General features: G+C 37.4%; 2 protein-coding genes across 6 annotated transcripts in view; one reads left to right on the top strand and one right to left on the bottom strand.

Annotated features, from left to right (window-relative positions):
- ABHD17B (abhydrolase domain containing 17B, depalmitoylase) overlaps positions 1-4,188 on the bottom strand; it is a 33,876-nt gene extending 29,688 nt beyond the window's left edge. The window contains exon 1 of the mRNA XM_074202871.1: positions 4,102-4,188. The gene's annotated coding sequence lies outside the window, so the exon portion shown is untranslated. The remainder of the gene's footprint in view (positions 1-4,101) is intronic.
- An 854-nt stretch (positions 4,189-5,042) lies between these two features.
- The window catches only part of CXH9orf85 (chromosome X C9orf85 homolog), a 93,826-nt gene continuing 73,030 nt past the window's right edge, over positions 5,043-25,838 (top strand). For 2 of the 5 annotated variants that reach the window (XM_074202875.1, XM_074202874.1), the window contains exon 1: positions 5,050-5,276. In XM_074202875.1, the coding sequence (XP_074058976.1) occupies positions 5,175-5,276 (102 nt within the window). In that variant the 5' untranslated portion in view covers positions 5,050-5,174. Of the gene's footprint in view, positions 5,277-25,838 lie in introns of all 5 variants that reach the window. The other 3 variants (XR_012471823.1, XM_074202873.1, XM_074202872.1) reach the window with 3 other exon arrangements.

The following is a 25,838-nucleotide window of genomic DNA, read 5'->3' as shown; positions in this document are numbered from 1 at the left end:
TCACACCCCCAACAAGAAAACTGAGGCAGACAGGTTAAGCTGACTTGGACCCAAGTGTCAAAGTTTTTAGGTCTTTAAGGACAAATTTGAATTCAAGTCACCCTGACTCTAGGTCTAGAGCTATATCCATAGTACCTGGTAAAAGTATACAACAAATCTCAGAGGTCAAGGGTTATATACAAATGACTACTATCCTATGTTGAGATCTGATATAGGACAACCACGTGGTACACACTATGGTACACCATCTTAGTAGGGCTTAATCTCTGGAAAATAGGGGGCCCCTTAACAAGTAGACAGAGTACTAGGTCTGGAGATAGAAGATCTATGTTCAAATTGCCTCAGTTTTCTAATCTATAAAATTAAGAGAAGGAAATCAAAAACTCACATGAAGAAGAATCGGGACTAGAAGCAATTCAACAACAACAAACATGATGAAATTTGATAAGCTCTTGACTTTAAACAAAATTAAAACTATAGTGATAAAAATGGAAAGCTTAAGAGATTAGGGTTTAAAAGTAGGCAAAGAAGTCCCCTAAGCTCAACTGTCTATTTTATTGTATAAAAGAGATATGCTTTTATGTCATCTCTCACAATGGTATTTATAATCAATTACTGTCATTTCCTTCCTATATCAAGACCTTCCTAATTCCTATTCAATGACTAAAAGCATAATTTTCACTTGGGCTGAAGAGGAAAACATTAATTTGAATTGCAAGTTGGATGTTACCCAGAAACATGTTTTTGATTACTGTAATATAATGAAAAGTAAAGAAGAATCTAAGGAGACATGGCTTCTTGTTTTAGTTCTGCTACTATATACTAGAACAGCTATCAAATCATAACCAAGACATGTTTTTCTAGACACCAGTTTTTCTATAGCATAAAGAGGCTGGACTGGATGATCTAATTAACATTCCCTCCCAGTTTAGAAATTCAATGCTTAAGACAAGCTGTAGGTAACACTTCTCAAACTGTTTTTAAGTTCATGATGTGTTTAGTCTTAATTGAATTTCTTCAATTTTCAGTTGATTAAAGCAGGAAAGAGGGAAAATTCAGTTTACAACTTAAAGTAATGATCTCATTTTGTTTGTGAGCATTGAGATGAGAGGAAGCAAAAGAGAAAACTACCACAAGGAAACTAAAAAGACTTTTTTTTGTTTTTGCAAGGTAAAGGGGTTAAGTGACTTGCCTTAGGTCACACAACTAGGCAATAAGTGTATGAGGTTAAATTTGAACTCAGGTACTCCTAACTCTAGAGTCAGTGCTCTATTCACTGCACCACCTAGCTGCAGCTAAAAAGACTTTTTCTTGGGCACAATTTTTTTAGTCCTGACTTCTTAATATATAGCAAGACCATCAGAAGTCAAACATAAAAAATACAAGTTCTTCTCTGCATATAACAGTAAAAGAGCCCCATGACGATTTTTATAACACCATCACATACAACCATTTTTCCTCATGTTAAACACCAGCTTTGGTATGCTAATTTTATAACTATTTCACCAAGACTAAGACTTCAATTTAAAGAAATATTTTTTTTGCCTTTATATGTTCAGAAAAAAATCAAATTTAAGGAATACTGCACAATATGCAAAGGAAAAAGATTTTGACAAAGGTACTGGAGAATGGGAAGGTTAGCCCATACTTTTTTCCCCTGACTTGTGTCAACAGTTGAATCAATTAACTGCTTTATTTTTTTCAAAATACAAGCCTGTTTTTGAGATGTGGAGATTAAAGAAATAATGCTTAAAAAGTAATTTGAGCTCTCTACAAGGTATTTAACACCACATAAGTGCCCACAAAACAATTAACAGATATGGAGCAAACATAATCCATTATACTTCCCTTTCCCACTTTCAAATATAGCTTTTTTCTATTTCCAATTTTAAGTTTTTTTCTTTTCTCTTCTCTACCATTAAATGTATGCATACTATCTACCACCTACCCATTCTAGTTTTGGGCTCCTAGAAAACTAAAATCTGAAGTAGCAGCAAATTCATTCAATCATCACACTAATATTCACTAATTCAATCAGAAAAAGATACACATAATTATTTTATAAAAACAGATTATAGACAGTATTGAAAATGTAAACTAGAAAAAATCTTGCAGAGGCAAGAACAGAAAGTGCTCATTTATTCCTGATGACTTTAATCATTATGCTTAAAACTTGGAATCTGAAATGAAATCTACTAGTAAAAAAGCTCACTGTCACTTGCCATCAGTGACTCATGAAGAAATATAAATCTTTACTTGGGAAAAGTTTTTACAAGATCACTAAATTCAGTAAAATTCAGTAAAAAAAAATTAATCTAACAAAGATCAGCACCTATAAACTAACTTCCAGGAAAGATGTAAAATTAGTTTCGAAACTAAAAGCCAAAAGATGAGAACATACAGACAGGTACCATAAATGTCCAACTATGCCACAGTTCCTAAACATTAAAATGTTTAGGAGTCAATTTAAACTCCACCCCCCCAAAATCCATAAAAACTGATATATTAATTATCTCAAATGTTGAACTGAAAAATGACTTCCAAAACTATGCACAAGATTGTTTATATCTTCTAATGACCTTTCCCAATAAATCAGCAGTGGTAGAAAACTAATCATTCCTATCTACTAATAGGTGTGGAGAAACTGAATTAGATCTAGGGTGAATGACTTGATTGATGTTGTGAGGCAAGTCAGGGAACTCAAATCAAGAGCTTTGTTCTTCCTTATATTCACTAGCAAGGATATAACACATTGAATAAGATGCTTTATGTTATTCTGCTTATCACAGATTATATCAAATCATTTCACACAAAATTTCAAAATGGGTACAAGTTTTAAAAGAAGCATGAACCCCTAGACCAACTAGAATATTTCATAACAAGGGACAGGATGAAACCTGCCCAGTTTTCTAAAACTCTATTCTTGGCCTCAGCAATTAACCTCACTAATGCCAAAGTGATAGGTGATAGAATATTAATTAATTGAAGAGTCAGGGGCTTTTTAGAAACAAAGAAGTTTAGAGGTCAACCTGCTCCATTCAAATATAACTCAGTTGGGGATATACCTCAACAGTGCTCAATTAATCCCTTGAAGAATGTCTCCCCAAAATTTCTAATTTTAAATACTGACATCAGCTGTGTGATACTAATAAGTCGTGGCTATGAACCTCAGTTTCCTCATCTGTATTGTTGACATAAGAATATATCAGCATCCACACCAGAATCAAATGAGCTCATAAATTCCAAGTCTTTGGAACTTGAGGTTACGGGTTAGTGTTGATATATGTTAAACACTAGACTGAGCTCAGATCCTCACTGATCAAAATCGTCCGGGACAAAGATCAAACTATAAAAATCATAAAATAAGGATCATATGACACATTAATAATTAAGGATAAGTGACCAAAGTCATGAAGATCATATATACTACATGCAACCTCACTAGAAAGTTATTGAATTTCCATGAGCCTCAGTTTACTCAACTGTAAAATCGGGGCAGGTGGACTAGCTAATTTGTAAAGTTCCCTTCCAACTCTAAATCTACTGTTTTGTTAAACTGGGGAAGGGGGGAACAACTATAAACTGGATGATTTAAGTGGGGAAGGATGAGAGCAGCAAAAATTCCTCTTCAAATATATTTTTAATGCACGTAAAAATTTATAGCCTAGCTCGACTTCAGAGGACTGTGAAGTTTTAGAATTTTTCTTTATATCTCACAATATTTCAATGAAAAAGCGATTCCCGGTGTGAAACACTTGAGGGGCTAGGAGAAGCGAACAGTCCCTGAAACAAACGAAAACACTCTCAAAGCAAAAAAAAGAAAGGAAAAACAAAACAAACCCCAAATCCTCCGAATCAATCCGGCCAGAAATCAGACGCCTTTGGGCTGGCTCCGAGGTGCCAGTCGGAGTCTCCCCACGGGGGGGTCCCGGGAGGAAGCGCCCCTTCCAGGAGGCGGGACAGGGCGCCCGGGGCCCCCCACAACAAAGGCCCGCGCCTCCTCCTCCCCAGGCCCGGCCCCCGCGTGGGCTCCGGGGCCTAGCCGCACAGCGGCAGCGCCGCGGGCCCGGGCCTCGCCGCCCCTCCCCCACGCAGACCCACCTGCGCCTCGTCGGAGCGGGCCTGCGGGAACCGAGGGCGGGGAGAGCCTCCCCCTCCCCAACAGCCGGCGCTCGGGCCTGGCTCCCGGGGGGCAGGAATCCGCCAGCGCCGCCGGGGAAGCCCTTCCCGCGGCGATGGGTCCTCTTCCCGCCCGGCCGGGGGCTGGGCGCCTCGGTCCGCAGGAGCAAGGGCAGGCCGGGCCCGAGGCGGCGGCAGGGGGCAGGCCGGGGGCCCCGAGACTTCCTTCCCCGCCGCCCGGGGCCGGCGAGTCTTCTGCCGAGTAACGGCTCGGGCGCGGGAGGCTGCTCCGCGGGCTCAGCGCCGTCGTGCCCGCCGCCGCCAGGCTTCGGCTGCCAGCCACGGCGGAAGGCCGGCCGGCACTCTTCGGCTCGGGCCCGAGGGCTCCCTCCGGTCGTGGCAGAGGAGACTGGGCGGCACGGCCGGGGGGGAGGGGCGGGGAGGCAGGGTACGAGCCGGGCGGCGGCGGAGCCGGAGTCAAGGCCGGACCGACTGGTCGCCCGGGTCCCACACAACTCCGGCCTCGGCCTGCGCGGAGGAGGGGCCACGCATCCCGGACCTGGTCCTCGCCAATCAGAAGCCGCCCAGCTGAGGAAGACGCGCAGGGGGCCTCCGGAGCGGCTGGGCCGGGACGGCAGGAGGAGGGGATTGCGGAAAAGCTAGGCCAATCAGAGCGGCCATTGCGGGCCCCTCGGCTGTGATAGACGCCTGCCGTCTGGCCAATGAGATAATTCCCCTCTGGAAGAAAGCGGGACCAGTCCTAGGGGGTTGAGGGGAGAGAAAGAGAAAGAGAGAGGTGGTTCGCCCTGGCGGAGGAGAGGATGCCCGGGCTGCGGCGGTTGCTAAGGGACCCTTGCCCATCCCCCGCGCCGGCAGTCACGTGGGAGGCGGAGAGGCGCTTCCTTCCGGGTCGACTAGGCCGGGGAGGTTAGCGTGGCGCGTGGGCCCGGCCCGGCCCAATCTGGGAGCCTCTCGGCTTCGGTTCTTTAGTTTGGGGCGGCTCAGTCCCGGGCCTCTCTTGCCCCCGACCTCCTTGGGAGGCGTTGGCCTCCGGGATGAGCTCCCAGAAGGGGAACGTGGCCCGTAGCAGGCCCCAGAAGCACCAGAACGCGTTTAGCTTCAGAAATGACAAGTTCGATACCAGTGTTCAGACGAAGGTAGGGCCCAGCCTCGCCCCGGCGCGGCCTCTGGAAGAGCCGCATCGCAGGGGGGGAAGGACCCAAGCACACCGGGGTGGTCGCCCGCAGGGCCGCGGGGCGGGGAGGCTCCCAAGTGCTGGGAACCAGGCCCCAACCCCCTCTTCGCCTCCCCCACCCCCGCTTGCAGCCCCCAAGGAGCTGGAAGGAGGCGCTCCTCAAACATCACCGAGTCCGCGGAATTGGCCGCGGTGCAGAATTGCTCCCCAGGATGATAATCCAGGTCATGCTTTTGGGGAGTTTACTTGTTGATGGAAGCTAGCGTAATAGAGACACGAGCCTGACCTGAGAGTTCAAATTCAAGACCCTGGGACCTTAATAGCTACGTGACTTTGGACAAGTACTTAATCTATTTACTGCAATTTCCTAATCTGCAAAATGGGAATAATAATAGCACTTTCCAGCCATTGTGAGGGTCAAATTAGAAATTTGTAAAGACTTTGCAAACCTTAAAGGGCTATATAAATGCTATCTTATCATTCCTCGTGATCTTATTTGTGGGCCGGGGCTCTTTCCTTTTTTTTCCTTTGTTGCTTTCTTGGGGAGCACATTTACACAAAAAGTGCTTAATATTGTATTTAACTGGTCTATGCATTTCTTTGTTCTAATGAAACTCTTCAGCCTTGTAAGAATGCTTAACTAGCTTCAGAAACCTTCTAATTCAATGAGAAAATTGAGGCCAGGAAGGTTAAATGATATGTCCTAAACTGAGAAATTTAATCTCTCTTTTCATGACTTTTGTCTTTTACTCAAGATTTACCCATGAAACAGAATTTGCCTTGTCTGGCAAAAGAAAAAGCACTCTATAGTCTATTTTGGTCACCTCCTTCCATTCCAATTCCCCAGTGAACCCTAGGGATTATTTGCGAGTATAATAACTTGTCCCATTTCAGATAAATATACAGTTTGGCTTGAGGGAGATGGGCTTTCTTTTATTTAAGATGATGGGAAGATAAGAAGCTATAGAGCACCCAGCCCTGGAGTCCAGAGTACCTGTATTCAAATTCAGCCTAAGACACATAATAATTACCTAGCCCTGTGGCCTTGGGCAAGCCACTTAACCCCATTGCCTTGCAAAAACCTAAAAAAAAAAAAAAAATAAAGGCGCTAAGAAGGAAAGATTGAAGATGAAAGAGAGATGTGATGACTGCTTTAGCAAAGTCCTGAGGGAGTCTGGAAGGAATAAGATGGAGGACATTGGTTAAGGGAATTAGTTTTAGTAAGCATTAGATAAATATGCCAAAATTGGACCAAAGGAAAAGTGATGCTGCTGACAATTTTTTTTTTTTTGATTTTTCAAGACAATGGGGTTAAGTGGCTTGCCCAAGGCCACATGGCTAGTAATTATTAAGTGTCTGAGGTCGGATTTGAACCCAGGTACTCCTGACTCCAAAGCCAGTGCTCTGTCCACTGCACCACCTAGCCGCCCTCTGACAATTTTTAGTAACAGGAGGAAGAGAGATCTCAGCTTAGATATCCTTGGTTTTCTTAGCAAATTAGGATGCTCATTCATCTGATAAGTGTGGAGAGTATAGTTACAAATTTTTAATTAGACACATATGTGCATTGCAATTGCTCTACGAATATAAAATACAAGCAAGCTAAACAAGTCCCAGTTTTCCAGAAACTTACATTCTAATAAGTGAAGACTACAAATGAGACTGGGGCTCAAGAGGGTTGGGTAGATTGGAAGCGAGGTACATTTGCCTCTTAGTAGCAACTATACCTGGGAACTGTTGTGGAGTCCTGGATTCAAAGATTTGGCCAGAATTGAGAAATCAAAAATCCAAACAGTTCTAGGGGCAGGAGAATAGATAAAATGGTACAGGTGGTGTTGGGAGAAAAAAGAAACTTACCTCTCCTTTTTACCTTTCAGCTTCATTTTCCTCATTTGTAAAATGACTCTGATAATGATGATGTCATTTATTCCCTCTGGGCCTCAATTTCCTTTTCTGTCAATTAAGAGAGTTGAAATTTTTTTTCTACTCTATTTCTATTTCAATTTCTTCTTGGTAATTTTTTTTTGTTTTTTTAGGTTTTTGCAAGGCAAATGGGGTTAAGTGGCTTGCCCAAGGACACACGGCTAGGTAGTTATTAATTGTCTGAGACCGGATTTGAACCTAGGTACTCCTGATTCCAAGGCCAGTGCTTTATCCACCTAGCGTCACCTAGCCGCCCCAATTTTTTTTCTTTATCTGCAGTTAATAGGTTAGGAATAAAGGGACTATATTTTCTTCACCTTCTACTCTGGTAGCTGTTTGACCTGTAACCTACTTTGCAACTCTGTTCCAATGTAACTATTGGTCAATTATAAGTAACATGAAGGATGATAACTGTTTAATCGCTATAAAGTTTACTGGCTTCCTTGACAGAAGTTGTAACAAAAATGATTTATGTTACTTTTTAAATAAAATGGGTTGGTAGTTCCGTTTTTCCCCTAAGATCATTTACAACGAATTGCTGGGCATTGATAAGACAAACTAGTTGAAAATAAAAAAAAAATCAGCAGTAGCAAAAATATAATTGAATTCAGCAACTTTGATGTTCCTGGAATTCTGGAATGAGGTGGTATTGATAGTAAATGTTGGATGGATCTGCTAGAGTTTGTGCATGTTAAAATATATCTTTCTCAAGAAGCATTACAAATGCATATTTTCTAACTGAAGTTAGCAATAATAAAGTGATCTGATATTTGCCTGATTAAAACTTGATAGGAAAAAATCTGTGTTTGCACATGTGACTTGGTTCCATGTCTGTGTTTTGTGTGTGTGTGTGTGTGTGTGTGTGTGTGTATGTATGTATGTATCTGTCTTCTGTATCTTTATCCATCTTTATTTCTGAATATCTCAGCTCTGGGAGATTCATTTGGAAATGGTTTTACTTCCTATGTGACTTGTAGAGTTGAATGCACAGAATTTCAAATATGACTGACTATTACATGAATTATATATTATACAAAAGTCTGTATAATGAGTGTGAGGGAGAAATTCATAAATGAGTTTGAAAAACTTTATAGTGTGTGTTCTATAGTACTTTTCATGTTTTATTGTATAAAGTATTTTGAATAGTACCAGGTACTTAGTAAGTGAAGGCTTTCTACTTGTCACACATAATGAACTCACAAATGTAAAAATCTCCTGTAATTTATGCATACCTTATAATTATATAAACCTAAAAATCTTGTATTTTTATATTCAGTCAACTTTGAATTCCTCTAAACAGCAATGTGGAGTTTATGTGGATAAGCTGTCTGAATAATCTGCTTATCCCTATTTCTTAGAATTCCATGAATCATGCCACTGATCCATCATAAAATCTTGTGGCAGACTCTTTGCCAAACTTCTTTCCTGTGTTACCTATTTGGGAATCACTTTCTTTTAGCCCATTTAATCTTCGATTTAATGATGGAGGAAAATTTGTTCTGATGGAGGAAAACAAGTTTAGAGTTACTCAAGAGTTTAGTAAGAAAATAAAAGTTGTTCTTTCTTGGACTAGAATTAAGATCTTGTTGTATTGGTGGCCACTTGACAAGGTGAAAGGAGGTCTGGGTTGACCTTGGCATTAAAAAATAGATGCATAGATGAAAAAAGTAGCTAGCCGGTACAACTGAGAAAATCTCATCAGAGCCCGTGGAATATTTGAGAAGGTCCATCTTAATTTAGTTTTAAAAATTGTTATCTTAAACTTTGTGGTTAATGAATGAATAAATATCCTCATTCGGTGAGTTTTTCCCCCCTCTCATTGGTTTACTGGAGGGGAAAAAAACAATGTACTTCTGTTGTCTTCTGATAGAGTTGCATTTAAAGTAGATGTGTGTTTTTATATGTTTGTTTACATACACACACCTATGCTTTTGTTTCCTCAATTGGTATGTTTGAGAGCAGACATTTTTTATTTTTTTATCCCCAATGTTTATAATAATGCTTACCATGTAGAAATTGCTTAATAAATGTTATTGGTTGATTGGAAGTTTTTTGAAATTAATAATGTTTTCTCATTTTACTATTGAAGGACAAATACTTTGCCATGATAAAATAATCCTCATTGGACTGAGTTAAAAACTTTTGATAAGGAAGAGGTTGAAATGATTGCCAACCATACTATCTGCTGGGTATCCTAGCAAAATAGCATTATGCTTTTGAATTTTAGTTTTTATATAAGTGTTCCCTTATCTTCTCTTAGCACTTTTCAAACTCTAGGTTCTTTTTTTTTAAATATATAAATACTTTGCTTTCCAATTACATACAATGGTAGTTTCTGCCAACCATTTTTTTGTGAGGTTTTGAGTTTTACAGTTTTTCTCCCTCCCTTCCTTCCCTCCCCCCCAACAAAAGACAATCTGATAAAGGCTTTATGTTTGCATCCATGATAAGCATAGATTGAAATTGAACTTGTGAGAAAAGAATCAGATCCAAAAGGAAAAGAGATTGCAAAATGGCATATTACATAAAACAAATTTTAAAAATTGAAGATAATAAGCTTTGATCTTCATGTAAATTCTATAGTTCCTTCTCTAGATATAGATGGTATTCTCTATCACAAATCCCCTAATATTATCCCTGATTATTGCATTGATGTAATTGGCAAGTCCATTTTGCCAACCCTAGGTTCTTTGTTTTGCCACTGGTTGTCCTTGTTTTTCCTGTTCTCACACCAAAATAATTTTTACCATACTTAGAAATTCTTGACTATATTAGTAATAGCTCCCAGAAATGTATTTCTGTCTTTTACCTTTTGTTTGAGAATTTGAAATATATGACTATACTTTGGTTATATAGTCTCATTTCTGTAATAGGGATATACTGTGACTTGAAAATTTTTAACTTAGAGGCTTTTGTTTCTAGAAAACATACTTTTTTAGTTTACTATTTTATCAGTGATGTATGTTAGAAATGTCACGTTTGCTTTAATTATAATTAATTAGCAATACACAAAAATAACATTTAATTATAGATATCCGAGATCATTGTATCCAGCTTCTTTATTTAATGGGTGAGGGAGTTGAGGCACAGTGTTGAGGCACACACTTGTCCAGAGTTACCTAGCTAATACATATTTGATCTTGTATTTGAATTCAGGTCTTTCTGACTGCAAGTTCACTACTCTAACCACTATACTATTCTGTGTCTCTTTAGCTTGTCATTTAGTTGTTTAAATTATCATGAAGTTGGAAAAAATACAGACCTAATTAATTGAATAGTGCTTTGAGATGAAATTCAAACAATCCTGGGAATGTTTGATCAACCAGATGAAAAAAAAATGTCCTTTGGTCCTGCAATCAGTATCCTGTATTCCCTTCTTGATGAAATTAAGATGAAAAAAGGACTATTAGAAACCATGAAGGATGATTAGACACTAAAACTTCTGTAAAAGAAAAACTTTCTTTAAGTCATTTTCAACCATATTTATTTTCTTCTATCATAGACTGTTTTGTGTTCTTTATTTTGTGTAGTTTTTATTTGCAGCTATATAGCAAGCTTCTGGAGGAGTATGTTGAAAATTTTAGGACTGTGTTCATACTTAATAAATATTTTGTGTTTGACTATGGATATGGGAGCCTCACATAATTCCCTCTGATTCTATATTAGAAACGTGATGGAACAGTGTTCTAGAGAAGCAGGTTAAATTTTCTTCTGAAGTCATCAGGTTCCCTTCATTTTTATTGCTCTTATTATCACTTTGAATAAAAATTATGTTATAAATAACTGGGATTAAATGAGGTAATCTCTATTTAAGTGGTCACATGACTTACAAAACCATCTCTCAGCAGCTGATAAATCCATAGCATCAGAACTTCTGGTTGGGAATATCTTCCTAATTTTGAAGGCTATTCAGTGACTCCCCAATTGAAAGAACCATGGTTATATAACCAGAGAATATTGTTTACTGCAAACTCTGCATATTGTTAATTCATTGAAGTTAGCATAAAGCCTGGAAAAAAGCTGGTACCAGTTCTATAGTAATATGCTAAATTAAAGGTCTACTAAAGATTATTCAATAACATTAATCATAGCCATTAAGACATTTTGTTAAAATGGAGAGTTTAATGGATCAAATTTGTTTTATAACTTTACTGAATTAGGAATTAAAATATTAATTCAAAACTATATGACTTGAAAGTAGAAGTTTGAAAAATTAGCTTGTGAAATCTTTTAAGATGAAATTGTGGTATTTTTAAATCTCAATGATTTTGCCCCCCAAATTACCTATAGTGTTTACTTTCATATTTGTTTTACTTTCATATTTTTGATCCATACTGTTGAGACTTTATACTAAATCATGCCTGATTGATCCTAATAAGGTGTTAACCTTCTAGCTCAGCTATACCTCCTCATTATCATTTGAGCTAGAACTGATCCCTCTCTTATCTGACTTTTCAGTAATGTAACTTCATTTATTAAGGTTTTATCTTAAACCAGATAACATCTTTAGAAGTAATTTTGTAACATTAAAGGTTTCTTAGAAACTTCACAGCGGCATGTATTTAATTTGTTAATCTAAACTAGGGATTATTTTAATAAATTAAGTTATCCTTTGATTTACTAATATTTAGTTTGACTGTCAGGTGGTTGAAAGGTTTATTTTGAAATTATCCAGATATTATTGAAGTCATCAATTGTACCAATATTTTTTATTTCACAATATGAGCTTTCTATGAATTCTGAATGGATTCTTTTCATTTTTTTCCTCAAAAGTTATTGTAATATATATTGTCACAGTTATTGCTTTGAATGAAAATAGAATATGGTAAGACTATACCCCCCAAACAAACCTTATAAGTAGCATCTTCAAGTATTTAAATGGAACTGCTATGTAGAAGAGGGATTAGATTTATTCTATTCTACAAGGTCCCAGAGAGATATTTGAAGGACTAATTCTCTAGAAAAGGGATTAGGATTATTCTCTGAGGGTCCCAAAATTAAGATTAATAGTAGACATCTCAGAGGCAGCTCCAGTCTTGATGTCAGGATTGTCTCTTTTGAGCTATGGAATAGGATAGCTTGTTAGTGGACTTCATATTTTTTAGACTTCATATTTGACTTTCACATGCCTAACCATAGAAAAAAGGTACCCCAAGTGTATGTATACTTACTTATTTATAAAATAAATATACATGTAGGGAAAAAAAACTCAGTACTTTGTACTTTGGCATACAACTGTCAAATAAGTTATTCATTAATATATAAGCTCAAAGGGAGGGAATATATTGCTTCTTGAAGGAAGGTTCAAGTAGAAGAGTTTCCTCTACTAATTGAAATTTTCTTTCCCCGGTTTCTCATATTTTATTGTATTTAGAAACCACCAAAATTGTACAAGAGTGAAAACAAAGATAAAAATTTCAATTTGAGTCTCCTTGATTTACTTAAATAGAAATATAGAAATATTAATACCAACAAGCAATGATCTCTTAATTGACAAATATTTCTGGCCTTAAAAATCTCATATTCTAGTGGAGGGGAAGACAGCATACAAGTAAGAGTTCTAATATAGAATCCCAATCCTCTACATCCTCATTGTCATCCTTGATTCCTGACTGTCACAAATTTTGTCCCTTTACATTTCATCTTGTTTCAATATTTTCAGCATCACTTATCCCAAATCTTGTCACTTCTACTTTAACAATATCTCATATGTCTCTTTCTCTCCTATTATATAGCTAGCACCCCGGTTCTGACCTTTATTGCTTTTTTCTGAATTCTTATCCTTCTAATTGCTCTTTTAATTGCTTGCCTCCTGTGTCTTCTAATCTACCTTTCATTCAACTGATTTTTCCAAATCAATATTCTGACCTTACCTCACATACACTCCCAACACACACACCCATCCTCCAGCAAGAGTTTTTGAAAGCTGGCTAATAAATTTCGATGTTCCCTTATGTCAGTCATTTCTTGCAAACTAATCTGGTGCTGAGTTTTAAGTTTTTTAAAAAATGTTTGCTCTCCTCCAAATTTCTCTTCATTTTCCCAGAAAATTCAGTCCTGGAATGCACATTTCAGAAGTGCCCTCTGCCCTGGCTCCTCCCAGAGCCTTCATTTAAGGAGGGCAGCCATGCCAGCCATCTCTTCTTTTCTCACCAGGTTGTATACCTCTGGACTTTTCTATCATACCCTCAAACAGAGTATCTTAACCCCTTCCCTGCCTCTTTTTCAGCTTCTTCTGTCTTCTGAATTAGAAGGTAAGCTCTTTGAGGACAGAGACTCTTTATTTTGTTTGTTTTTTTCAAGGCAACAGGGTTGAGTGACTTGCCCAAGGGGGCAACTAGGTGGCACAGTGGATAGAGCCCCAGCTCTGGAGTCAGGAGGATCTGAATTCAAATTCTACCTCAGACACTTAATTGCCTGTGTGACCTTGGGCAACTCACTCAACCTCATTGCCTTAAATAAAATAAAATATTAAAAACAGTGACTTGCCTAATATCACACAGCAAAATTAAGTATTAAATTTTTGAGGCTGTATTTGAACTCCAGTCCTCCTGACTCCAGGGCCAGTGCTCTATCCATTGTGCCACCTACCTATCTCCTGTCTTTCCTTTTTACTTATATCTGTGTTCCCAGAATTTAGAATACTTCCTGGCACATGGTAAACATTTAGTAAATGCTTGTTGACTGACTAGCTGGAAAGACTTCTTTGGAAGAAAATTTTAAACAGGTTATCAAAGTCTGTTTTTAAAGGATACAGATTTAAAACACTTGAAAGTATGAGTATAAATGAATTTTTCCTTAAATTGATAATAAGCATTTGCCTAAAACTTTTAGCAGACAATATAATGATATACTTGGAAAACCCTAAAGACTCAGCTAAAAATGTTAGTGGAAACAATAACTTTGGCAAAGTAGCAGGATATAAAGCAAACCTATATTAATCAATAGCATTCCTATATCATCAACAAACCCTTGCAAGAAGAGATAATAAGAGATAACCCACTGAAAATACTGGGAGTATATATGCTAAAGCAAACTTAGGAACTTTATGAACAAAATTATAAAAAAAAAACCTATGTATAAATAAAATGAGAATCAAACAGTTGGGAGTTATATTAGTAGTTCATGGACAGGGCCTCTACAGTAAAAACTTATCTTCTCAATGCCATCCCAATTATATTGCCAAAACAGCTTGAGTTAGAAAAATCTAATAAAATTAATTTGGAATAATATGAGGTCAAGAATATCAAAAGAAAACAAAAAAATGTAAAGTTAAGTTAAGCAGTACTAGATCTTAAATGATAAGACTGTACTGACTTTGAAATAGAAGATGGATTGGTGGACCAAAATAGACATAGAGTAACAAATGATTATAATAACCTTGTATTTGACAAGTGTAAAGACTTAAATTTTGGGGATAAGAATTCATTATTTGGGAGGAATTTTTGAGAAAGCTGGAAAGCCGTCTGGTAAAAATTGGGCAAAGACATTAGTCTTTTACATCATTTATCAAGATGGATACACGACAGATAGAAAGGGAGATATCACAAGAAAATTATTAGAACATAGAACATATTAACAGAATTATGGCTAGGTGAACAATTTATGAATAAGCAAGAGATAGCATTTTAAAGTATAAAATGGATACTTTCAATTACATTAATTCAAAGGCTTTTCTACAAATAAAGCCAATATAGCCAAGATCAGAAGAAAAGCAGAAAATTGAGGGAAAAATTTCATAGATTGCTCAGATAAAAGTCTCACATCTCAAATGTATAAAATACTTTGTCAAAGCTATAAAAATATGACTCATTCCCCACTTGATAAGTGGCCAAAGGATGTGAACAGGCAGTTTTCCAACAAAGAAATAAAAACAATTTGTTGTCATATTAGTAAATGCTCAAAATCCTATTGATTAGAGAAATGCAAATTAAAGCAACATTGAAATACCATTTTACACCTATCCGATTTGCTAGACTAATAGAAGGGGAAAGTGGCACATGTTGAAGGAACTTAGAAAAATTGGGAGACTAGATCATTTTTGGTGGAATTAATTATATATATATATATAGAGAGAGAGAGAGAAAGAGCATATCTCTTTATGGTGGCAAAGAACTGGAAATTACATGTCAGCTGAAAAATGAGTAAAGTTATGGCATGTAATTGTGATGAAAAATACTACTGTGCTATAAGAAATGATTTTTAGAAAGCATGACAAGATATGTACAAAAAGGAGAGCAAAATGTGCAGAATATTGAGAACATTGTGGAGAGTAGCAACTGTAAAAACACTTTTGGGCAGCATTTTGGGCATTATAAATAACTCCACTACAAAGGACTAATGAAGGAGATGCTATCTGCCTCCAGAGAAAGAACTAATAAGTAGATGTATAGTATGATTCAATACATATACACGTTTGTGTGTGTCTGTGTATGTGTATGTGTGTATCTATCCTTAGGTTAAGATGGGGAGGGAAGGGAAAAAATAAAAAAGGTTCATTGCAGAGAATAAAAGAAAATTTAGAAGGAAGTTATGGAAAGCAAACTAGCTTTGAAAATGATGTGTAAGGGGCAGCTAGGATGTATGATGAAGTACCAGTTGTGGAGTCAGGAGGACCTCAGTTCAAATTCGGCCCCAGACACTTAATTACCTAGGTGTGTGACCAGGGACAAGTCACAACTCCATTGCCTTGCCAAAAAAAAGAAACCAAATGAAAATGATGTGTAGTATTTATATAGTTTTTCTTTTTTTCAATTCATTATTATTTTAAACTTACATACACAATAAGGAAAAAAATTGTTATGTGCACAGCAAAACACTAAAATTCAAAATATAAAGCAATAAATTACCATTTCAAGAAAGTCAGTATAATAAATACTATATACATTGTGTTCAAAATTTACTTTCTTGTAGGTTTTCTTTTGTTCTCTGCTATGCACTCTTTAGTCTGTTTCCCCCTCCATGCATATATATATACACACTCACAAACACACACAGAGATGCACAAAGACCTATATATACAAATTTAATAGTTTTACAAATATAGATATTCATTGAATATACATATTCATTGATATCTATAATCATACATATAAATACCCATACACATTTATAGTCATAGGGCAGTTAGATAGCACTGAAGTCAGTGGGACCTGTGTTTAAATCCAGGCTCAAAGATTGCTGGGGTCCAGCCTCCGTGGGGTCATTGGAACCTGACAGGAGGGATAGAATCGGCGAAATGAGTTGAGTCAACAAGTGGGTAAAGGCAGGAGCAGGTTGACTGACTGTCAGCTGCTTAGATTTATTTTTATAGTCTCAAAAATCATATGAAACAAGCAAACTAAAATCATTTCCTTGGTTACAAAAGTATACAATTTTCATCATTAATCATATAGTTCATATGGTTACAAGTTTGATCATGTAGTGGTTACAAGTGTGATTATCAATCATGTAGTTAATTTTCTTGTCCCTGCTCAGACCGTGATGACCTCAACCTGCCTGTTGCCTAGTTGGTTGCTGCATAGTAAAGTTATTAATTAAACAGAACTTTCCTTAGAATAATCTTTGATATAATTTGTTTAATGGAATGCTTCTATGTTTTTGTACTGCATATGTAATGTTTTTCAATATGCTCCCTTGACAACCTATAGTGAGGGTAGTTATGTTTGTCCACCTGTCCGTTGACTCCTTCAATAACTAATTTTCCTTTCGGCCCTTGTTGGTAGATGCTACAGTTTCTATGACTTTATTCTTGGCCAATAAACTAAGGCTGTTAGAGTTCACATATTGGTTACCTATACTAACTATTCTCTCACCATCTTTATCATATATTCCTTTGTATGATAAGGGGGGCAAAGCTGTTAATTTCCCTGGAATTCTATCTCACCTATCTTGTATCTGGTTTCCCTGTATATATTCTGACATCTCCCTGGAACTCCCAGTGCTGTGTCTTCCAAAGATTTCATAATTCTGAAGCCTTTTGTATGTCTCAGGGAAAGGCAATCCTGTTAAATTTGGACAGAGTTCACAATCTGTTTTATTCAAGGAATTTCTCTGAAATCCTTCCTCTATAGTCATTCCACTATTAGGATGAGTAAGTTTTGCAATCAATAATAGACCTATAAATATGGGTATACAGGGAATCCCTATTGAAGAAGGAAATGTTGTTCCATCAGGCAGTGTGACTGCCATGAGTCTTCTTGCCGCGACTGTGTCAAACAGCTTAGAGACCCTGGCTCCCAACAAAAGATAAGTCTTGTGACCTTGGTCATCTAGTGCCAACTCTAGTTATCCTGATTCATATGTGGCCACTGGACTCAAATGGTTCTAGAAGAGAAAGTGAGACTGGTGACTTGGCACAGCCCCCCCCCCTCACTCAAATCCATTTCATGTGCTTGTCATGACATCACCTGCCTGATGTCATGTTGTGATTTGAAAATGAAGGGCAACTATCAGATACAGACATATATGTAAGACCATACTATGCTTATTTCCATTATCCTTTGTTTCTCTGAAGATGGAGAGTATCTTCTTTATATGTTCAAATCTTTATTTTTCCAAATCTTAACAGCTTCTCATTTTCTCTCACAGCAATACTTCTACCTTATACTACCCAGTTATTTTAAATAGTCTAAAACAATATTGTTGAATATTGATGAAAAACAGTATAATTTCACTTTTTTCTTTTCACTAAATTTTGACTTTAACTTTTTCTGAGATCATTACTGTTCCTGCCTGTTTTTTTTTACATAATAAAATTCTACCCTTGATCTTCATTTGGTTTGTGTGTGTCTCTCTCATTTTTATATTTCTTGAAAGCAACAACTCTTCCTCACTTCTCTACTTTACTTCTACATGCCATCTTGTCCTCATATTCCTTCTAAGAATCTCTCTTTTATACATTCTCTAGCCCCCTCCTCATTGATTCATACACACTTCTATAGAGCCCCTTATTCTATTCCCTCACTCTCTCATTCCCTTCCTTATCCCCTCCTCTTATTTCTTTCTGAATTTAACACTCTTATACCATTATATCTATATATCTATATATAAAATATTGTTCCCTCTTTAACCTAGAACTACTAGCTCTCCTTCCCCATCTAATTCCTCTATCATTTCTTTATCTTACACCTCATCAGTAAAAGATAACTCTTTTTTAAACAAAAAAGGTTACTTTTTAGAATCCCATTCTACTCAACTCTCTCCTAATCCTTCCTTAGAACTACCATAACTTTCTTGGGCAAATGCTTTACATTTCCACCTGAAAATAGTAAACGTTTTGTCCTCAGTGAGACCCTTGTAATCAGTCTTTGTTTACCTTTTTTTGTCCTTTTTTTTTTCATTTTTTCATTTAGGATTATGCTTAACTCTGCTAGGTATATTTTTGGCCGGAACATCAATTCTTTGTCTCTTTGATGTGTAGTGTTTCAAGACCTTCAGTCTTTCAATATAGCCACTGCTAAGTCTTGTGTAATTCTATTTGTGAATCGTTTTATCTTGTTCCTCCTAATGTCTCCTGAGCATTTTGGGATTTGACAATGATAATCCTCCTAGGATGCCTTTTGGGTGGTGATTGTTAAATTTTTTCTATTTATACGACTCTTGTTCTAAGGCTTCAAGACAAGTTTAATTATTTCTCATTTTCTGATATCAAAATCCTTTCCTTGACTATAGCTTTCAGGTTGTCTGATTATCCTTATGTCTTTTCTTACTCCGTTCTCCAGATAAGTTTTCTTTTTTTTGAGGTATTTTTATATTCTCTTCTACATTTTTTAATACTTTCTTTTATTATTTTTTGGTCTCTTATAACTTCACTGACTTCCTCTTACCCAATTCTAATTTTCAGGGAGTCATTTTCATTTTCTTCCTTTTTTTTTTTTTAAAGGTTTTTGCAAGGCAAATGGGGTTAAGTGGCTTGCCCAAGGCCACACAGCTAGGTAATTATTAAGTGTCTGAGACTGGATTTGAACTCAAGTACTTCTGACCCCAGGGCCTGTGCTCTATCCACTGTGCCATCTAGCTGCCCTTATTCATTTTCTTCCTTAAATTTTTGGATCACCTTTTCCAATTGGTAAACTTTCTTTTAGTAGTCTTTTTGAAGGGCGGAGCCAAGATGGTGGTGTGGAGGCAAGAATTCCCAGAAGCTTTTCCCCCCAAAACTCTAAATGCTGAAAAATTATAACTAACACAATTTTAGAGAGGTAGAACCCCACAGAAAGAATGAGTGAAACAATATTTCAGCCTAAGACAAATTGGCATATCCATGGGAAAGGTCTATTCCACCAGGACTGGGCTTAGAAAGAGTCTCAATGCAGCCTGAGCAAACTAGCTCCAGCCTTCCAGGAACAGCCTGCAGGTTGTCTGGTTCCATGGCAGTGGGAGCAGTTTCTAGACCTCTTGGCTCATAGATGGCTGGAATGGCTTGGAAGGTCGGAGAGAAAACTCTGCCTCACCATAGTAAGCACAGAGCCCAGGCCAGTGTAGGCCTCAGGGCAGCCCTGCCCTGAGAACCTACAGAGCTACCCAGCAACTACTTCCAAGGCACTCAACCCACAGATGGTAAGAGGGTGGGGAGAGACTGTAGAGGTCTCTCTGCTATCCCTGGTGCAGGACTCTGCTGCTTCACCCATAACTCAGATCCAGGGACCAGTCTGAGTCCTCATTATAAAAGAGTTGAATTGTATTTGATAGCAGTTTTTCTCCAAGAAAAACCTTAAGAAGGAAAGCAGAAGAATTGAGTATAAAAAATTTCCAGAATGGGATCCAAACTAGAGCAAGGAATGGGGTATCCCCTTTCAAGGTGTCAACTTCCAAGTAAATATTACCTGCTTGCACCAAGTCACTTTGATCAAAGATGAGTGATCCTTCCATCCCCTAGTTGTAAAGCAGTAGAAAGGAGGCAGCAAGAAGAAAGCTAAGAGTAGGGGGATTCTCAGAGAGGGGGAAAGTTTTGTCTAAAGAATGGCATTTTTGAGTTATTGACCTGTTCAAGGTTCCTTTCTCCTGACTTTCTAAATTGAATTGGGGCCAGGCAGTGTAAAAAGAGGGCCATATGTTTCTTCCTCAAATCCTGTCTCACAATTTTTTCCAAGTTCTTTAGGAGACCAACCCCAAGGGTTTCAAGATTGATGCAGTTCTGTAAAGAGTTAAGCTAGAATGAGGGTACATCTAGATAACGGGAGGTCAGGGGTTGTCAGCCTTGTGGGACAGAGAGCAGGGTGAAGGGATTTAGACTCATTTTGGGAAGCTCAGGCTCATAGGGGAAGAGAATTTGAAAAGTAGAGCAGGAGTCACAGAAGGGGCAGGGGTGTCTCCTTAGTTAAAGAAAACAGTTTGGACATATGGGATTTTGTTCCACTTGCCTTGCTTCTGACACAAAATTATTCAGGTCAGTACAGGAAGGGAATTTTTGAATTTCAGGTCCCGGTCAAGAGGTAAAGAGGAATATTACAAGAGGTGAGGATCCACAAGGCAGGGCTTCCCTACCTGTTGAGTATTTAGTTTTGGTATAAACAGTGAAAGAAAGACTCTTCTCAGTTTCATTTCTCTTATTTTGAGACAATTTCCCATCTAGTTAGCATTTCGGAAAGGAACACCCTGGGTGTCCTGGCAAGGAGGAAGTGGAACTGTCTTACCTCTCAAATTAGTCTTATCTTCCAGAGTGGCCAAGGTATAGCAGTTGTCCTTAAATACCAGATACTTGGTAGGTCCAGGATAGGGCAAGATCAGGGAGTTAACCAGAGTATGCTACAGCGGCTCACTGCTTCCTTGGTTGTAAGCCTTCAGGATTCCTTGCTACTCTTCTTCTCCCCAGTTTCAGTACCAAATGAAAGGTTGAAAAAAGGTAGGGATAGAAAGACCAAAGATTAAGGAAGATAGCAATGGAGGCAAATTGAATATAAAGGTATTTACTGAAGGAAGGAACAGTGGACTGTGTCAGAATCAGGTAGTTGGGGAGCATACTTTTTTTAGGTTATGGGCTATAAGAAGAAGGTTGGTATGGTTTCCATGGAGATTGAGAGTTATTTGGGATCTCTATGGAGGTTGTGATTTGTTTGGGATTCTACCTGGAGATTGAGAATTGTTTGAAGTTTCTGTGGAGGTTAGGATTCTTTTTCTCAGGAAATGATACTCAACCGGAATCAACTGGACAAGAGTGAAACCCAGCTCTGGATCTAACATTGTGTACTTTGTATAGTAAGTAAGCTGTGAACTTTTGCAGCAACCAATGAATTAGAGTTATGCCTTTCTTACCTCCTGAATTGGAGAACCCATATAGATTCTTAAGCCCCCCCCCCCCCAAGCTCCCAGCTTCAAAATGGTAATCATGAACCACAACTGTTTCTCTCAGAACTCCCCACCCCTACCCTAGCAGCTCTAGAAACAATATCACCCAACTGTAATTACATGAGTATAAATTGTATAAAACTAGCTTGGATCTCAATAGAAGAAACTACTTATATACATTTTATACTGTTGTTTGTCCTTCATTCTAGAAGAGGACCATGACATCAGGGATGGGTTGCCATGACATATAAGAGAATTGGAGTTAAGTGAGGGAGAACTGTGCAAAGTCACTAGTTTCAGTTTCTCTTCTAGAGTCATCTGGGTACTTTCTGGAGGATTATGTTTTCTTTCTTGCTCAAAATCTCTCTAGTTTGAAATTTTTTTTAGGGATGTTGTAGGGAATATTTCATCTCTAGCATTATTTAGATTAAAAGACCTTTGAGATCTCTTCCAACTCTTGTGTGTTTGTGATCTTCTGTCCTGACCATAATGACTTGGATTCTTCTTTTCAACTCTTTTAAGCAGAAGTAAAACAAATAAGACCATCTCACTGACAAGAAAGCAGGTAACAAAGGTAGTCTTAATGATTCATTTTCCTCCAGATTTCTGCAAGATGAAATTGTTACAGGGGAGCCAAGGATCTAACCGTATTCACTTAGAGAAAAAAGGAATAGCATAATTAATATTCTGTGATTTTTGTGGGAAAATTAATACTATTGTTGGACTTTGAATTTTATATATTAAATAATGCATTGTTTCAAACCCTTCACAGTTATTTCTAGAAGACTGTTTTTCTTTTTAGAAAATTTTCAATTTGTCTTAATAAAATTATTAGCTTATGCTACTTTATATAAGAATAACTTGAATGAACTTGAGCCAGAAGTTATTTTATCTCATAATTTTGGAAAGAACATTGTGCTGAGAGCTAAATCCTGACTTTTCTTAGTGACTTGACCTTGGCCAACTTATGTAACCTCTCTGAAAAATTGGAATAACAAGACAAGTACTCACCTCACAGGAATAATTCAAGGATTAAAATGAGATGATTTATTTGAAAGCACTTTAGATATAAAAGCAGCCATATAAATATGGGGTATTATCATTTCATTGTTATCATCCATTAAGTCAATAGCAGTGGTAGTGTCCAATTCATCACTCATTTTTAGTTTTATTTATTTTATTTTTAGTTTTTTGCAAGGCAAATGGGGTTACATGACTTGTCCAAGGCCACACAGCTAGGCAAATTAAGTGTCTGAGATCAGATTTGAACTCAGGTACTCCTGACTCCAGGGCTGGTGCTCTATCCACTGTGCCAACTAGCTGCCCCCAATCACTCATTTTTAAATCCTTTTTTTCCTGGATTATTTCAGAAAATGAGAATACTTAAACCACATTAGATGAATTGCCAAAAGTCAGAGATAGATTTAGATACATATTCTCCCATGACAATCAAGAAGTTCTGAATTAAATAAACAGAACAAAAATTTTTGACTTAGATTCCCTTAATGCCTTGCTCCAAGTAGTGTGGAGATAATTGGGTTCTTGAGATCATGTCACTAACTCTGCCAGGTGGCTGAAAAGACTTTGTGAGGCCCATCAGGAGTCTATTGATTGTCCGATGGCCAGCCTGCCTACATTGTATTTAAGAGACTCTTGCCTTCAGATTGATTAAATTTTGTATCACAGCAATTCTTGAAGCCATCTACAGAATGGTACTAGAATTCAGGAAGGAGGTATTAGAGACATGGACTCTAATTCCTCATTTTATAGACAGAGCCTGTGGGGGGCAGCTAGGTGGCACAGTGGATAGAGCACCAGCCCTGGAGTCAGGAGTACCTGAGCTCAAATTTGACATCAGACATCTATTAATTACCTAGTTGTGTGACCTGGGATAAGTCACTTAACCCCATTACCTTAAAAAATAATTTTTTAAAAAAATAGATGGAATCTAAAGCCCAGTGAATTGGCTTGTTCAGTGATACACAGGTAATAAATTAATGAAACAATGGGAATTTGAATCAGAATTCTCTGATCCCAAGCTTGGTGCTTTTTCCATTGTACCATGCTACATTTTGAGCCTTGTTAGTGACACCGTAGATTTCTTGAGTTTTGAAGGAAAAAAATAATAGTAAAACACTTTACAACATCTCATTTTATTCTCATAACAACCTTGGACTGTAAGTCCTTTTATCTCTATTTTATACATGAGGAAACTGAGGCAGATAAAGGTAAAATGACTTGCCCAAGGTGACATAGCTAATGTCCGAGATTGGATTTGAATTTGTGTCTTTCTAACTCCAGGTCCAACTTTCTATCCATTATGCCACCTAGCTAACTAAGCCAATTGTATCTATTCTCAAATTCTAAGTTTAGCTTTCTTATTTGTGATGAAAGAGTCATATATCCTTCATGAAGTTGTTTTTTTTAATTAATATTTTATTTTTCCAATTACATGATATGAAAGTTGTTCAACATTTGTCCATATGTATTTGGGGGGGGGGGCAAGGCAATGGGGTTAAGTGGCTTGCCCAAGGTCACACAGCTAGGTAATTATTAAGTGTCTGAGGCTGGATTTGAACTCAGGTACTCCTGACTCCAGGGCCGGTGTTCTATCCACTGCACCACTTAGCCGGCCCAATATGCATTTTTAAGTTGCATGATTTCTTTCCACCTTCTTTTTCCACCCCCTCCCCTCAACATCAAACAGTCAGGTGAATATTGTACATATACATTTGTGTTTAATATGTTTAAAGAGTAGTCATTTTTGGTATGAGGAATTAGGATTAAGAGAAAAGAAGAAAACCATGAGATAGTAAAGAGAGAAATTCTTAAAGAAACTTAAAAAAATGAGTGCAGTGTTCATTCAGATTCTGAAGGGATTTTTTTGTTTGTTTTATTTTGTTTTCCTTTCTCTGGATGTGATAGCATTGTCTATAGCTGGTCTCTTAGGCTTGTCCTAACTCTCTGCAGTGCTGACAGGAGCTGCATCCATCAATGTTGATCGACTCATAATGTTGTTAATGTGTACATTGTGTACATTGTTCTCTTGGTTCTGCTCCCTTTGCTCAGCATGAGATCTTACAAATTGATTCCATGTTTCTCTAGTCTGACCATTTATGGTTTCTTGTAGAACAATAATATTCCATATTATTCATGTATGGTGTTTAACCATTCCCCAATTGATGGGCATCCCCTCAGTTTCCAATTCTTTGCCACTAAAAAAAGAGCTGCTATGAATATTTTGGAACAGTTGGGACTTTTCCTGTTTTTTATTATTTCTTCTGCATATAGGCCTAGAAGTGGAATTGCTAGGTCAAAGGGAATGAACATTTTTATTGCTCTTTGGGCATAGTTCCATATTGCTTTCCAGAATGGTTAGATCCATTCACAATCCATAAGCAGTGCATTTATCCTTGACCATTTATCAATTGGGGAATGACTTACAAATTTGATGCAATTTTCTCTTTATTTTAGAAATGAGACCTTTATATTAGCTTGACCTATCCATGAGTATTTAATATTTGTCCAGTTATTTAAATCTGATTTTATTTATGTGAAAAGTATTTTGTAGTTGTTTTCATAGAATTTCTGAGTCTGCCTTGACAGGTAGACTTCGAAGTATTTTATATTATATGAAGTTACTTTGAATGGATTTCTTGGGTTTTTTTAAGACAGGTTTTATTTATTTTGAGTTTTAAAATTTTTCCACCATTCTTGCTTCCCTCCCATCACCCCTCACAGAAGGCATTCTGTTAGTGTTTACATTGGTTCCATGTTATACATTGATCTCAGTTGAATGTGATGACAGAGAAATCATATGAATGGATTTCTCTTTTTAGCTCTTGCTGTTTTATCTTACTAGTAATAGAAATAGGAAAGCTGAGGATTTATGAGGGCTTATTTTATATCCTGTGACTTTGCTAAAGTTGCTAATTGTTTCTAGTAGCTTGTTAGATGATTTTTTAGGATTCTCTAGGTATATCATCATGTCCTTTGCAAAAAGTGAGTTTTGTTTTTTTCCTTCCCAATTCTAATTCCTTCAATTTCTTTTTCTTCTCTTGTTGCTGAAACTAACATTTCTGCTCTAGTACATGATCAATTTTTGCATAGGTACCATGTACTGCAGAGAAAAAGGTACATAGTTTTCTGTCTCCAATCAGTTTTCTACAGTGTCCTATCATTTCTAAATTTTCTAAAGATTTCATGCACCTTCTTAACTTTCTTCTTGTTTATTTTGTGATTAGATTCATTTAGTTCTGAGAGGAAGCTTGAAGTCCACCATTATTAAAATTTTGCTGTCTATATCTCTTTGTAA

This window comes from Macrotis lagotis, chromosome X, assembly GCF_037893015.1.
Source record: "Macrotis lagotis isolate mMagLag1 chromosome X, bilby.v1.9.chrom.fasta, whole genome shotgun sequence".
Taxonomy (NCBI): Eukaryota; Metazoa; Chordata; class Mammalia; order Peramelemorphia; family Peramelidae; genus Macrotis; species Macrotis lagotis.
The sequence above is the reverse complement of the archived record's forward strand: the minus strand, read 5'-3'. Positions and strand labels throughout refer to the sequence as shown.